At 54.9% G+C, this 13,184-nt stretch overlaps 1 protein-coding gene across 5 annotated transcripts in view; it reads right to left on the minus strand.

Moving 5' to 3' along the window:
• Rab11fip3 (RAB11 family interacting protein 3) overlaps window positions 1-13,184 on the minus strand; it is a 70,324-nt gene continuing 57,140 nt past the window's right edge. For 2 of the 5 annotated variants that reach the window (XM_047533161.1, XM_047533159.1), the window contains 9 exons: window positions 12,774-12,809; window positions 10,003-10,096; window positions 8,532-8,635; window positions 5,230-5,370; window positions 3,541-3,622; window positions 2,736-2,873; window positions 2,477-2,632; window positions 2,178-2,318; window positions 1-2,112 (listed from right to left, as the gene is read on the minus strand). In XM_047533161.1, coding sequence (XP_047389117.1) covers window positions 1,999-2,112; window positions 2,178-2,318; window positions 2,477-2,632; window positions 2,736-2,873; window positions 3,541-3,622; window positions 5,230-5,370; window positions 8,532-8,635; window positions 10,003-10,096; window positions 12,774-12,809 — 1,006 coding nt within the window. In that variant the 3' untranslated portion in view covers window positions 1-1,998. The remainder of the gene's footprint in view (window positions 2,113-2,177; window positions 2,319-2,476; window positions 2,633-2,735; window positions 2,874-3,540; window positions 3,623-5,229; window positions 5,371-8,531; window positions 8,636-10,002; window positions 10,097-12,773; window positions 12,810-13,184) is intronic. The other 3 variants (XM_047533158.1, XM_047533157.1, XM_047533160.1) reach the window with 2 other exon arrangements.

Consider the following 13,184-nt stretch of genomic DNA (forward strand, 5'->3'; position numbering starts at 1 on the left):
GGGGAGGGCAAGAAGGGAAATGGGCCCCCTTCCCTCGTCCCCAGTCTTTAGGTAGGGACTGAAGCAGAAAGATGGTTGTGAAGACAGTCACCTGTACATAAAGAATCTGAAGAAACCAACATATGCAGACAGTTCCATTTGTAGGCACATGAGTAATAAAAATGTCCAAACCCCCTCTGAGTCCTCCAAATCCTTTCTTTGGGATGAGTAAGGAGTATGCTGGGGCCTTTGCAGCCTGGGGTTGAGGAGGTCTAGTGTGGCCTCGGGCCTCGGGGCATGTTGGGCTACACTCAGGCCAAATCCCACCTGGACAGCTGCTGGAGAAAACAGCCTGGGGTGTCATACCTAACAACTTCCCCTGAGGAAGGCCCCTCAGCAGAACTGTGTGACTTCATAAGGATCCAGACCCTACCCACAGTGGTTGAGTCTTGTGGGTGGCTCAGCCTGGAGGCCATGCAGTCCTGGGGCCTCAGGGAAGGGCTTGGCCAACCACAAGATTTTGTCAGGTCTGAGCTCAGACCAATGTACTCAGACACCTGGGCGGAGTCAGGGCCTGGACCAGGACACCCCAGCCCACCACCTGCTGGAGGACGGAGCCTGTGTGTGTGTGGTAACAGCTTTAATCTGTGGTGGCTTGACACATTGGGCAAGACCCTGCTGGTCTCCCACCCTCCTGCATCCTGGCAGGAAGAGCCATTTCTCTGGGTAGCAGAAGCAGCGTGCACGTTGGTTGGTGTGTCTCCTGGAAGTGCGTCTGCAGCCCCAGCACTGCTGGCGGTGGGCAGGACAGGCCTCAGCCATGTCACAGGGCTGGGACCTGGGCACAGAGAGGCAGGGCTCCAGTACTTATATATTATACATATGTATATATATGTATATATATATATATATAGTGTATACAGTTTTCTCTCTGTAAAGTATTAAAAAATTGATCAACCTTCAATCTATAAAAAATACCTACTCTACATGATAGAAAAATCTCTCCTCCAAGTTTACATTGATTTACACCCGAGGCTTTCCCCAACTGTACAACACGAGGCCACACAAGCTCTGGTGTGGAGGGTCACCTGGAGGCACAGGGCTGCAGGTGCACAAGGCACACAGGCACTCCCACAGGCTGGGGGCCAGCAGCCTGGGGGGAGCCGCTGCTCATGTCCTTGGAGAGCCTGCCTCCCCGCCCTCCTGCACCCTCAGGAAGAACAGCGATTTTAAGTCAGAGCCAAGAAAGAACATGGTTCCAGATCCTGGACCCCAGCCCAGGAAATGTGATTTCACCCAGGGTGAAGGCCGTCTGCCTAGGGAGGACTGCTCCAGGAGGTCAAGGCAGGCCACAACCACAGAGAAGCGGCCCCTGCACCTGGGAGTCAGGCCAGCAGTGTCCACCATCCACAGAATGAGTTCCAGAGTCAGGATTCCAAGTCCTGACTTCAGAGCAAAGGGTCTCGATGGGCTCCTGCCCTAGTCCTGGCACGAGAGTCAAAGAGTCCCTGAGGGCTACTGCAGCAAGGGTCAGGCCATGGGATGGCTGCACAGCTTGGAGGCCCTTGGACCTAAAGCTGGACCGAGGAGGCATTTGGCTGGGTGATGGCCTGAGCAGCTGGGGAGGGCAGCACTAGAGGCCTGCAGCTCACAGCCAGCCCCTGCACATGCTGCCCTCACCCACCTGTCCTTCCCACACCATGTCCCATGCAAAGGGGTCTACCTAGAACAACCATGCTTGGGTGGGCTGTCACAGCCCTGGTGGGAAGAAGGGTCTGTCATGAGGGAGTCAGAAGGACTTCCCCAGCCTGAGATGCTGCCCCTGACCCTGCAGAGGCTGAGAGGCCCTGTCCCCTCCCTGCCCACTGAGGACTGCGGGTCTGGGGGCTCCCCTTCTCTCTCCCTTCCCACTGCGCTACACCCCCTGCAGCCTCACTGCCTGGGCATGACTCCTTAAGGTGTGAGGGGCTGCTCTGGGTGCTGGTGGAGGCTTGAGCAGCCAGGCTGGGTTTGGAGGCACTACTTGACCTCCAGGATGGATGGGTTGGTTTCCATGATGGCCACGATGATCCTGTCGATGTAGTCCTGCAGGCGGAGGTTGATCTCCTCTTGCCTCTGGACAGCCTCCATGAGCTGTGGGGAGAGGCAAGTCAGTACGGGACGTGCCGGCCATGGGCTCCGGCGGGCAGGGTCCTCACCTCGTCTCGGGACACGGAGCTGATCTCCGCAGCAAGGGACTCAGAGAAGGCTGTGGAGAAGAGGCTCCGGGCGCCCTGAATGCTGAGGGTGATGATCTGCCCATTGAGCTCCTCGTTCTGCTCCTTCAGGTTGCGGTTGTCCTGGGGACAGAGCAGCATCACGTGGGGCCCTGGCCCCTGCTGGGGGCTGAGCTAGGACAAGGACCCACTGGGGGCGGGGGGACGCAAGCTCAGTGCTTCCTCCCATGCCATCCTTCCAAGAGCTTCCATGGGGGGCGGGGGGCGAGTGTGAGCCATACCTGCTTGAGCCTGCGGACCTCCTGCTCCAGCTCGCTCTCCCTGGTGCGGCTGTTGTACTCTTGCAGGCCCAGGCTGCTGCTGCGGCCCCGTCTCTGCTCAGCCTCCAGCCTCAGGAGCTGCAGGTGCTCCAGCTGCTTGCGCAGGTCCTCTATCAGCTGTGAGGCAACCATGGGCACTGGTCAGCAGCAGAAAGCCATGCCCAAGGAGGACACCACATGTGACAGGGTGGGTGGGGGAAGGGATGGTAACCCTGCTCACCTCCTGGGTCGCTTCCTTGTCTCTCTGAAACTGGTGCCGCTCATGGCTCAGCCTGTCCCCCATCTTCCTCTTGCTCTCCTGCTCTTCACTGAGCCGAAGTGTCAACCCTTCAATCTCATCCAGCAACTTCTGCTTCTCCTATGAGAACAGGCTCCACTCATGTGTACAGAGGAGCCCATCCCAGACCCACCCCCAATCTACCCCAGCACAGTGGCCCCAAGCTCACTTTCTGCAGGGCTGTGCCTGCGTCTTCCTTCAAGGCTTCCCTATCTCAAGGCTGCGGCACACGCAGTCCACAATGGCTATTTCTCAAGAGGCAGGGTGGGGAGGACCTTTGTACAGATAGGACCTGAATCATGGCTGTGGGAAGCTGCAGCCTGGCACCTCTGGTTCATGCGAGCCAGAGCCCAAGTGGTCCTGGAACATCCTCTGGTTTCAGAGCTGCCTAGAGGGCCCTCGGTGAGGAAGAACAGGAGGGGAGGCCTTGGTGGGGAGCGGGCATATAGAGACATAGTGCCATCTCTGCCTGCATATCTAAGGAGAATCTAATGGAACCTGTGGGTCCCAGGGATCTGAGTGCATGGGACAGCTGGAGGCCAGGCAGGGCCCGGTGTCTTCCAGAAAGGGCAGCTCCTCACACTGACTCAGGCTAGGCACTGTCACACCACGCTTGGCAGCAGCTCCCCACACTAGAGGCTCTGATAGCACATCCTGGCTCCGCTGCTGGTGTGAAGAGCAGAGGGCAGAGGAGCAGCTGGGGCAACGTGGGGCCTGGCCCCCAGCTGCAACCGGAGTGGGGGCTCACCTCTTCTAGGCGCTCAATGTTGGCCTTCAGGCAAGGTGTGCAGGACCGCAACTCGCCATTCTCCTCATCCAGCTGCTGCAGCCTGGAGCACAACAATGACTTGGACCACTCTCCTGAAAACATGCCTCCATAGGGCAGGAGGGCTCAGTGTCTGGAGGAACCCTCCTAGGGACAGTGGCCAGTCCTGAGCCCACACGAGTGCCCAAGGCTAAAGCTTCTCTAGCCCACGAATGCTTCTAAATACTGTGTGTGGAACACTCTAGGTTCACAGAGAAGTCTCAGGCCATGTAGTGTCCCAAGGGCCTGCTTGTTCCTTGCCTTCCTGTTGCCACTGCTCCCTCGGGGCACCTTCATCATGGCTTACACCCAGCTACTCCTTCCTTTCTCTCTCTCTCTTTCTTCCTTTCTTAGGTACCAGGGATTGAACCTAGGGTCCTTAACCACTGAGGCACATTCCCCAGCACTTTTTTATATTTTATTTAGAGACAGGGTCATGCTGAGTTGCTTGAGGCCTTGCTAAGTTGCTGAGGCAGGCTTTGAACTCACCATCCTCCTGCCTCAGTCTTCTGAACTCTTGGGATTACAGGCATGTGCCACCACGCCTGGCTCAGCCACACTTTCAACCAAACTACACATGCTACAGATATCCCACCAAAGCCCAGGACCTCTCCAGGGACCCCTACGGTGTCAGTCCTCAGGTCTCCTTAGTCCCCTGGTCTGAGTCTCCCTGCCTGCCCTGCTTTCTCATGACCTTGACAGTGTGCAGGATCCCTGGCTACGTGTTCTACAGAACATCCCTCAAGTTGGGTCTCAAGTGGGTTCTGTCTGATGTTTTCTCCTGATTCCACTGGGGCAGTGGGCTTGGGTAATACTCGGCCACCATGTGGGGCCCTTCTTGTCACACCATTCTGACAGGCACATGGGTCACTTGGTTACGGTATGGCTGATGGGTGTTCCCTCTGTTGAGTTGCTGCTTCCTGCCCACTGTCTTGGGCAGTTAGTCCCTGAGGTCAGGTCCAGGGGAGGAGGGATCCACACCACCACCAGAGGGGATGTCTAGGGAAACTGGAATCCTCAGAAAGGAGGACTGTGTTTTCTTGCATCTATTCATAACTGATCCCCTGTGTACCATGAACTCCACGTCCAGTCAGCACCTGGGTTATGCTCCCACAGGATCACTGGCTGTGCTGCTTGGGTTGCTGGGCCGTGGTCACTGGGAGCTCTTTCGGTTGGCCTGTGTGCTTCTGACATCACCCATCAGTGTGTGCACGCGTGTGCCAGGTCAGTTACCTGCTGGTTCCCCTTTGAAGTGCTTGTAAACGTACCAATAATGACACTGCCAATTCCAAGTATGCACAAAAATAATCCTGTTCATTTCCCTTAAAAAAGACTGATTTTTAAAGTGTTGAGATAGGATTTCTCTCTGTTGCCCAGGCTGGCCTGAAGCTTGAGATCCCCCTGCACTGGCTTCCCCAAATTGCCGGATTCTGCTGGGGTGTGTGTTACAGGTGTCTGTGGGTGAAACAGCTCTATAGAAGCTGATGTGCTGCAGTCTCTGGATGCACACTGGGGTCTTTAGGAGAGTTCTGAGTTCCTCCTCTCAGGCTCCCTGTCCACTACAACTAAACTTCTCCAAATACCTTGCTCCTTTCAGGCTGGTGGGTTTTTCTGCTCTGGGCGCTCACCCACCTGGCCTGTAGGTTCTCAATCTCAATGCTCTTCTCCCGCTCCATCCTGCACAGGAGCTCCTTCTGCTTCCGGGCCTCTTCCAGGACCATCTCCTGGGCTCTTAGCTCCTGCTCCTTCAACTGCTCCTCCAGGGCATTGGCTCTGAATGCAAAGGGGAAGAGATAATGTGTTTTCCAGTCCTGCAAGGTGCCTGTTCCCAGGGCACTGCCCTGACTCTGACAGCTGCTTGCCTTGCAGATCTGACACATGAGGCCTAGGGGAGGGGCCAGAAAGCACCAGAGTCCAAGGACCACAGCACTCTGCAGCAAGTGGACCGCAGGGTGCTAAAGGGCGAGCCTGGGTTCTCATTGCAGCATGGGCGGCTCATGGTGAAGGTTCACACCACATCCAGCCAGGTCCAGAACTGGCTGCTGGGCACATGTGGTACAGAAGTTGCAGTGGGGACACAGCTGGAAGGGGTCCCCTCTGGGTTCATCTGGAGACCAGTCCTATGCAGGTCTTGAGTCCTGGCCTGCAGAAGACAGGTTGGTCATCCCAGGGAAGCACCACAGGCCCCACCCATACTCAGTGAGGCCCACAGCCCCGGTCCTGTCACAGGCTTCTTGGCAACTCTTTGGTGCATAAGTGATGACAGCCAAGGAAGCTTGTGGAACATACAGAGAACCAAGCTGCACAGGGGCCAGCCTCATGCCAAATGCTCTAAGAAAAACCAGAGGTCCATTGTTAGGGGGAGTGGGTAAACCTCTTTTGTTTATTCTTTTTTTTTTAAATATGTATATATTTTTTAGTTGTGGATATACACAATACTTTTATTTTTATGTGGTGCTGAGGATTGAACCCAGTGCCTCATGTGTGCTAGGCAAGTGCTCTACCACTGAGCTACAACCCCAGTCCCTAAACCTAACTCTCAGATATTAAAAACAGGGCTGAGGTGTGACTTGGTAGTAGAGTACCTGTTTAGCATGCACTAGGCCCTGGGTTCAATCCCCAGCTCCACTCAGATAAGGAATAAAAAGAAAGCCAAAACAGGAGAAAAAGTTTTAAATTCAATAGAAGAGTTAAAGGAGAAACCTGAAGATAATACAAAGAAAAAAATGTACAGAAAAACAAAGTTTGAAATTAGAAAAGTGAAGAAAATGAGAGGACTATTACAATCGAGAGAAGGCAAATGAGAAAGAGACCATGTGCAGAGAAATCTAGGAATCCTCAGAAGCTGACAGACACACTGCCCAGAGGCAAAGGCTGAAACCCAGGCACTCAGCACAGGTCAGCCAGCTCTGGAACCAACTGAGCCACCCATGAAGAACTTGGCTTCCTGGCAGCCTGAGTAGGCAGCTCCCAGGGATCATTATCCTCAGAAGCAAGTAGCACAAATGGGACCAGAACCTGAGGAGTAAACAGTAAGCACCAGAGACACCACAGAATGTGAACCGCCAACAGTGACCTGCACAAGTGCGGGAGGGCAAGACGCACAGGCATGCTGCTCCCAGGCTGAGTACTCAGAGACTCAGGAGGCACGTGTCCTTCGCCAGAAGGGGGCCTCACTGCTCCCCAGGGTGGATGTGGAGAGGGTGCCCTGGACCTTGGCAGGGGGACCTCACTGCAGGTAGAGAGGGTGCCCTGGGTCAGGGGGTGGGCCAAGAGGAAAGGGTCTCCAGGACAAGCTCAGGGTGCACCCTCTTTGGGGAGGCCACACGCCTGAGGCTCCCATCCCCTCCTGCAGCAGTGCTGGCTGGGACTCCACAGGAGAGCTTGTACCTGTGCTATGACAGTAGGCATGTCCTGACTCAGTGCTTCTGAATGGCAGCAGTCTTGAGTGTCTACCTTACAAGTGAGTTGTGATTCGGGAGGGCCTGGGTCATGGCATGAGCCCGCTGTGCCCTCAGACTCACTTGGTTCAAGTGGTTTATAAGGAAAGAGGCTCAGAGTGACAGAGCTATGGCCTGAGGCTCGAGTGCAGCTGTGGCCAGCAGCCTGGCGATGGGGTGGCTCAAAGAACTCTCCCATGGGCCCATGAGAGCCTCTGGGGACTCCTCCACTGACCTGGGTTACACAGAAAAGCTTGAAACAGGAGCAGAAGCAGCCCCACTCCAACTGGCTGTGTATGTCATCCACTTGCTTTCCTGCTACTGAGCAACAGTCACAGCCTAAAGTCCTCCTGCCCTGCTCTTCCAATTCAGGCCCTGCCCTTGTCCAGGGCCCCCAGACCTACTTTCTTCAGTATAGGCTGTGCCCAAGCCCCAGAGACCACCTGCTGTCTCTGAGGCCCTGTCAAATCTGAGCTCCCAACCTCAGCGTCCCCATCTGTGAAAGGGAGCTACGCCTGCATCTGGGTGAGTGTGAGGGTGAGCAAGATCCTGCAGAGGATGTATGCTCGACACCACCATCAGGAGCTGCAGGCCCCATGCAGGGACCAATGCTATGGTGGGAATGCTTCAAGTGGATTTTCAGAAACAGTATCTCAAGTTGGAAGGTCCCATATTGACTGTCCACTGGCCACAGGTTGACCCTGGGTCAGTCTCCAAGTCCTCCAGAAAACTGACCTCGAGAGGCTCTGGGTACAGTGTACCATGAAAATATACATCTCCTTGTGGGTTTGTTTTGGAGCTGGAGATAGAACGCAGGGCCTCAAGTGGGCCAAGCATCTGCTCTGCTGTGTTGAGCCATGCCCCGGGTCCATTCTGGTGTTTGTTGTTGTTGTTTTGCAGTACTGGGAACTGAACCCAGGAGTACTACACTCTATATCCCTAGCCCTTTTTATTTTGAGACAGGATTTTTCAGGCTAGCTTCAAACATGTGATCCTCCTGCCTCAGCCTCCCAAATCATTGGGATTACAGGTACGCACCACAATGCCCAACCTTCCTTGTTTTTTATTTATTTATATTTTGGTACTAGAGATTGAAAACAGAACTCAACTAAGCTGCATCCCCAATCTTTTTATTTTTTTATTTTGAGTCAGGGCCTTACTAAGTTGCTAAGGCTGGCTTTGAACTCCAGCCTCAGCCTCCTGAGCCGCTGGGATTGCAGACATGTGCCACCATGCCTGGCCCCTCCTTAGGATTTTAAACTATGCTCCCCACTAAGCATAGTCCACTATGTCCACTGCTATCAGCTCTCCCTTGCTCCTACAATGCCCCATGTGTCTAGGCCCTGGACACCTGCTGAAGACTACTCAGCAGAGCTTCAGGCCAGCAGGCCATGGCCCTTGAGCCAGGCACAGGTCCACCCAGCAACTCCAGGGAGAAACCTCATGAGGCAGAAAGGCAAGGGCAGGGAGGTAAGGGGCTGCAAGAGGACTCACCTATGCACCAGATGCAGGTTCTCCTGCCGCAGCCGGCCGTGCTGCTCTCCGGCTGCAGCACTGTCCTTTTCCAGCTCTGACACCCGCCTCTCCAGGAATACAACCTGGATAACAAGATGATGGCTTGAGAAGCAAACAGAGATAGAAAAGCTGCACCAGGGGACATGGGGGAGGGTAGTGGCACAGGACTTCCATAACTGCCCATCAGCTGGACTTGGGTCTACCTGGTTCTTGGAGATTGCCTCATAACCTATGACAGAGCAGATCCCCCGGGACCACTTTCACCTTCACAGCACAAGGACACAGGTCACCAGGGGTCCAAAGCCTGGGAGCGCTGAGAACACCCTTCTCACTGGCACATGGGATAGCAAGGCCCGGCATCCCCACACAAGTGGGGGTCCCTGTTCTGCCAGATACAGCCTATGAAGGAGGCCTGGGTGCCTGGGGACAAAAAGGCCTGATTCTGAAGCCCTCCCTCCCTCAGGGAGCTCACATGATGGGAGATGACACACCTGCCCAGGTAGGAGAAGGAATGAAGGTCAGCAGAGGACTCATAGCAAGGTGCAGAGCTGAAGAGGTGGAGATGCTATGAAGAAGGGCTGCAGAGTTGGGGGGCATGTCCAGGAGGTGAGGTGGGGTGCAGAGGAGGTGAAGGGTATGAAGAAGTGTGAAGAGGCAAGGAATATGTAGAGGAGGCAGGAAACGTGCAGGGGAGGTGCAGTTGTGTACAGGAGGTGAAGTGGGATGCAGGAGGCCAGGTCGAGTGCAGGAGGCAGCACACAGAGGAGATGAAGGGGTGCAGAGGAGGAGAGGTTGGGTATAGTAGGTGAAGTGAGATGCAGGAGGCCAGGTCGAGTGTAGGAGGCAGCACACAGAGGAGATGAAGGGGTGCAGAGGAGGCGAGGTTGGGTATAGTAGGTGAAGTGGGATGCAGGAGGACAGGTCGAGTGCAGGAGACAGCACACAGAGGAGATGAAGGGGGTGCAAAGGAGGCCAGGTTGAGTGCAGGAGACCAAGTGCAGTGTGTAGTGTAGTGGTCACCACCTGCCTGAGGCTCAGACTGGCCTTGGAAGCAGAGGCCTTGACCTTGGTGAGGCTCCCTGCCCTGCTTGCTCTACTCCACTCTAGGAAAGACCCTCAGGGAAACAGGCTGCTCCTGGCACTGCTGGCTGTGCCTCCCCTCCTGATCCCTGAGCACCCCTGACCTTGCCACCACACACCTAATGAACTGAAACTCTGGGCATCCCCTTGATGCTGCCCCCCCAAACTGACACACACGTCCACACGGGCACCTGTGTGCTGCCTGAGACATGGGCATGAAGATGGATGGCTTCTATTCCTCAGTTCCACTCTAGCTGACCCCACCCACACACCATCAAAAGTTCCACTTTTACCCCTTGGCCACCGGACCCCTGAGGGATCTTACTAGTTACCTATTCCTGGTCCTCAGCCCCCAGTACCCAAGGCCCACCTTGTCAGCAATGTCCTCCTCTGGACCCTCCACAGGTTCTGGGGGAGGGTCCTCCAGGGCCTCCATGGTCAGGGCCCCTGACTGGTGCAGGTACCTATGGAAAAGAATCAACAGCAGAGGAAAGAAGGGGAAAAACCAAATGACAAGCTCTTCAAACACAAGCACCTGCGTGTCCCTCTGAAAGGCAGAGAGCATGGTGGGTATGGGCTTCCCCGCCCGGGGGGGTGGTATCCTGGCTCAGCACTGAGCTAGGGGCTCCTGGCCATTGTCTTTACCAAGAGGGCTGGGAGTGAGCAGGCTGCACTCAGTGGCCACAGTCCTCCAGGTGCTCTTTGGAGCCTGGCAGAACAGGACCTCCACGGCAGCCAACGGGAGGAGGGTACTTTGTACTCGGGTGCAATAAAACTCAGCGTCACCTCGCCCGCACAGGCAGCAACTTGCTCCAACAGGCCGGCTGACACCGACTCCAGTTCTGGCCTCCAGCACAGGTACTGCTGCTCCAGGTTCTCCCTGCAGCAGTGGCAGTGAAGGGTCCCAAGGGAAGGCATGGGCCCTGGGAGTCTTGCTCGGCCTCACCTGTATCCAGCCATGCCCATAGGTGTTGTCCCGCCCATGGCTGGGGGACACTTGACCCTGTGGGCCTCACATTGGATGGTGAATCTGAAGTGCCAGTTCAGCAGGGGTCCACACAGCCCACAGAGCTCTGCAACAATGTGCAGAAAGAGGGCCTGTGTCCGTGTTCGTGTCCTTCCACACCCTGGACCCTCAGCATTGAGACAGGCTCAGAGCTTGAGACCACATTTACCAACAGCCGTGCTAGAGGTCCACCCTAACACTCAGAACCATCACACTGAAACCTACATCAACTTATCAGCCAATGAAGCTCTGCTTCCTCTTCAGCACTGGCTGGGCCTGCACACTTCTCTCTTTCCCAATAAATGGGCTAAGGGAGGTAAGTGACACTGCCAGGCCAAAGAGTCACAACTGGCTACACAAAACCCACCACCTCAGTCAGAATGCACACGCAAAGGACTGAAAACTGCAAAGTGAATCACAACCATCCTGCACTTCCCAAGGATTTGATGGCCCAGAGCTCGGGAGGCTGAGGCAGGAGCAGGGTGAGCTGGAGGCCAGACTGGGCAATTTAGTGAGACCCTGTCTCAAAATTAAAAGAAAAGGGGCTGGGAGGCAGCTCAGTGGTATAGCACATGCAATTTATATGCAGATGAACAGACTCACTGAGGAATGTGTGCCTCTCTGCAGGTAAATTCCAACTACCAATGCCTGCAGGAAGAGCTACTTTACAACAATGGGTGTCTGAAGGAAGAGTAAGTTCTTGGAAGGCATGTTAAAGGACGAAGCCTTTGTGCCCAGTCCTGTCTCCTCTCCAGGTTGCTGAACGCCTCTCCCTGCACTGCCCTGGGAGTCTCCAGGCACAAAGTCCCAATAGCCTCTGATGGGCCCAGTTGTTGAAGGCCACCGGGACATGGCTGGGGCCTCTCTTTCCTCAGTCCTACCAGACAGATACCACGTGTTGGGGGCTAAATGTTCCGATGACAGTGGGATGTCAAGTTAGAAATGCTGAAGAACGTGCATCCTGCATTCATGCCGTGCCCTGAGAGCCTGAGGTTCCCCTCAACCAGAGAAGGTGGGGTGCACACCTGGACCTCTGCCTGCTCCAGAGCCCAAGCCTCAAGGGTCCCGAGGGGCTGCAGAATGAAGAGGGAGGCAGGAGGCACAGAGCTGCAGAATATCTAGAACCCAAGGACAGCAGGCCCATTTCCCTTTGGCTCATTATAACTAGTGGAAATACTGACGAGTCAGCATAAAATTTCTAAATTTCAGAGACAAAGAAACCGAGTAGACAAGCTTCTTGAGAGGGAAAAAATGTCACAAAGAAACAAAAATAAGAAAACATTAAACCTCTCAGGAGCAACACTGGCCCCAGAAGCCAAGCAACAGCTTTCAACGTTCTAGAGAAAAACCACTCACAAACCAGGGCCCCATACCAACCCAGGGGCAGAGTAGAACACTCCAAAGGGGCTAGGATTTATCTCCTGGAAGCTCTGTTTTCAAGAAAACACAGGAAGATGTGCTAGGCAAAAAATGGAGATAAAGGGAAAGATGGGGACAGAGCTGGGTGATCTGATCCCTGAAACAAAGGAACTTGGGATGTGGGGGAGATGTTCCAGGACCTGGAGATGTCCTGTCTAACATGGGCAGTGGTAGGAGGGATGTTCCCTGCAGGGAACCCTCCAGGCCTGCACAGAGGGCTGACTACTGGAGGCAGGTCAGCAATCTCAGTGCCCCTGGGAGGGATGCCTACATCCCATACCCTGCACAGGGGCTCTCAGACTGTCACAGAACTAGCCTGCTGGAACCTTCCATAGCAGGAAGCTGACAGTACCAAAGCCAGGAGGGACATTGTGCAGCAGGCTCTGGGACAGCAAGCCATCGCTGGTCTCTGAGATGACCTGCAGCAGAAATGAGTACTGCAGTGTCCTCCAGCCCCGGTGGGGAGTGCACACTAACAGGAGAATACCCAAAACTTCCAACTGATGCTTCCTAGTCCTGTGCCCCGTCCAACCCATGGACCTGGACATTCTTTCCATAGAACATTCCCTCCAATGACTTCCATCCCAAACCATGAAGAGTAGCTTTTAAAAGATTTTTTAAAGCATTTTGGAAAAGGTTTCCTAAAATGTTTTTTGGAACTACGATTATTAATGCCTTTCACAGTATAGTTAGCAAGCAGTCGAGGCTCTGCCTACCTTGCCACCTTCCTGCTGGACAGCTGCTTGGCTGGGCTGTACAAAAAGCAAACAAACAGGAAAACTGTCAGGACCAGAGAGAGGAAGCAGGAAGCAGGAAGCTCAGGCGGAAGAGATAGTGGGTGCAGGCATGCAGCCCCCAAACCCCAAGCAATCACAGGACACCCATGCAGGGCAGCAAGAATGGCAGCACCCTCTGCCAAGGCTGGGGCTCTCCATGCCACTCTCAGGATCCCAGTAAGGCAGCCAGCCTACAGCTCGGAGATGGCCTGGGGCCCACGCCTATCCACAGTGCTGGGTAACAGCCCATCTCAGGTGCCTCTAAAGTCAAATGACTGCCCAGAGCCCTGGCCATCAGGTCCAAACAAGGCAGCAGAACCCCACCCTGACACCTGTGGGGCAGAGGACTGG

This window comes from Sciurus carolinensis, chromosome 18 (genome assembly GCF_902686445.1).
Source record: "Sciurus carolinensis chromosome 18, mSciCar1.2, whole genome shotgun sequence".
In the NCBI taxonomy this organism is placed as follows: domain Eukaryota; kingdom Metazoa; phylum Chordata; class Mammalia; order Rodentia; family Sciuridae; genus Sciurus; species Sciurus carolinensis.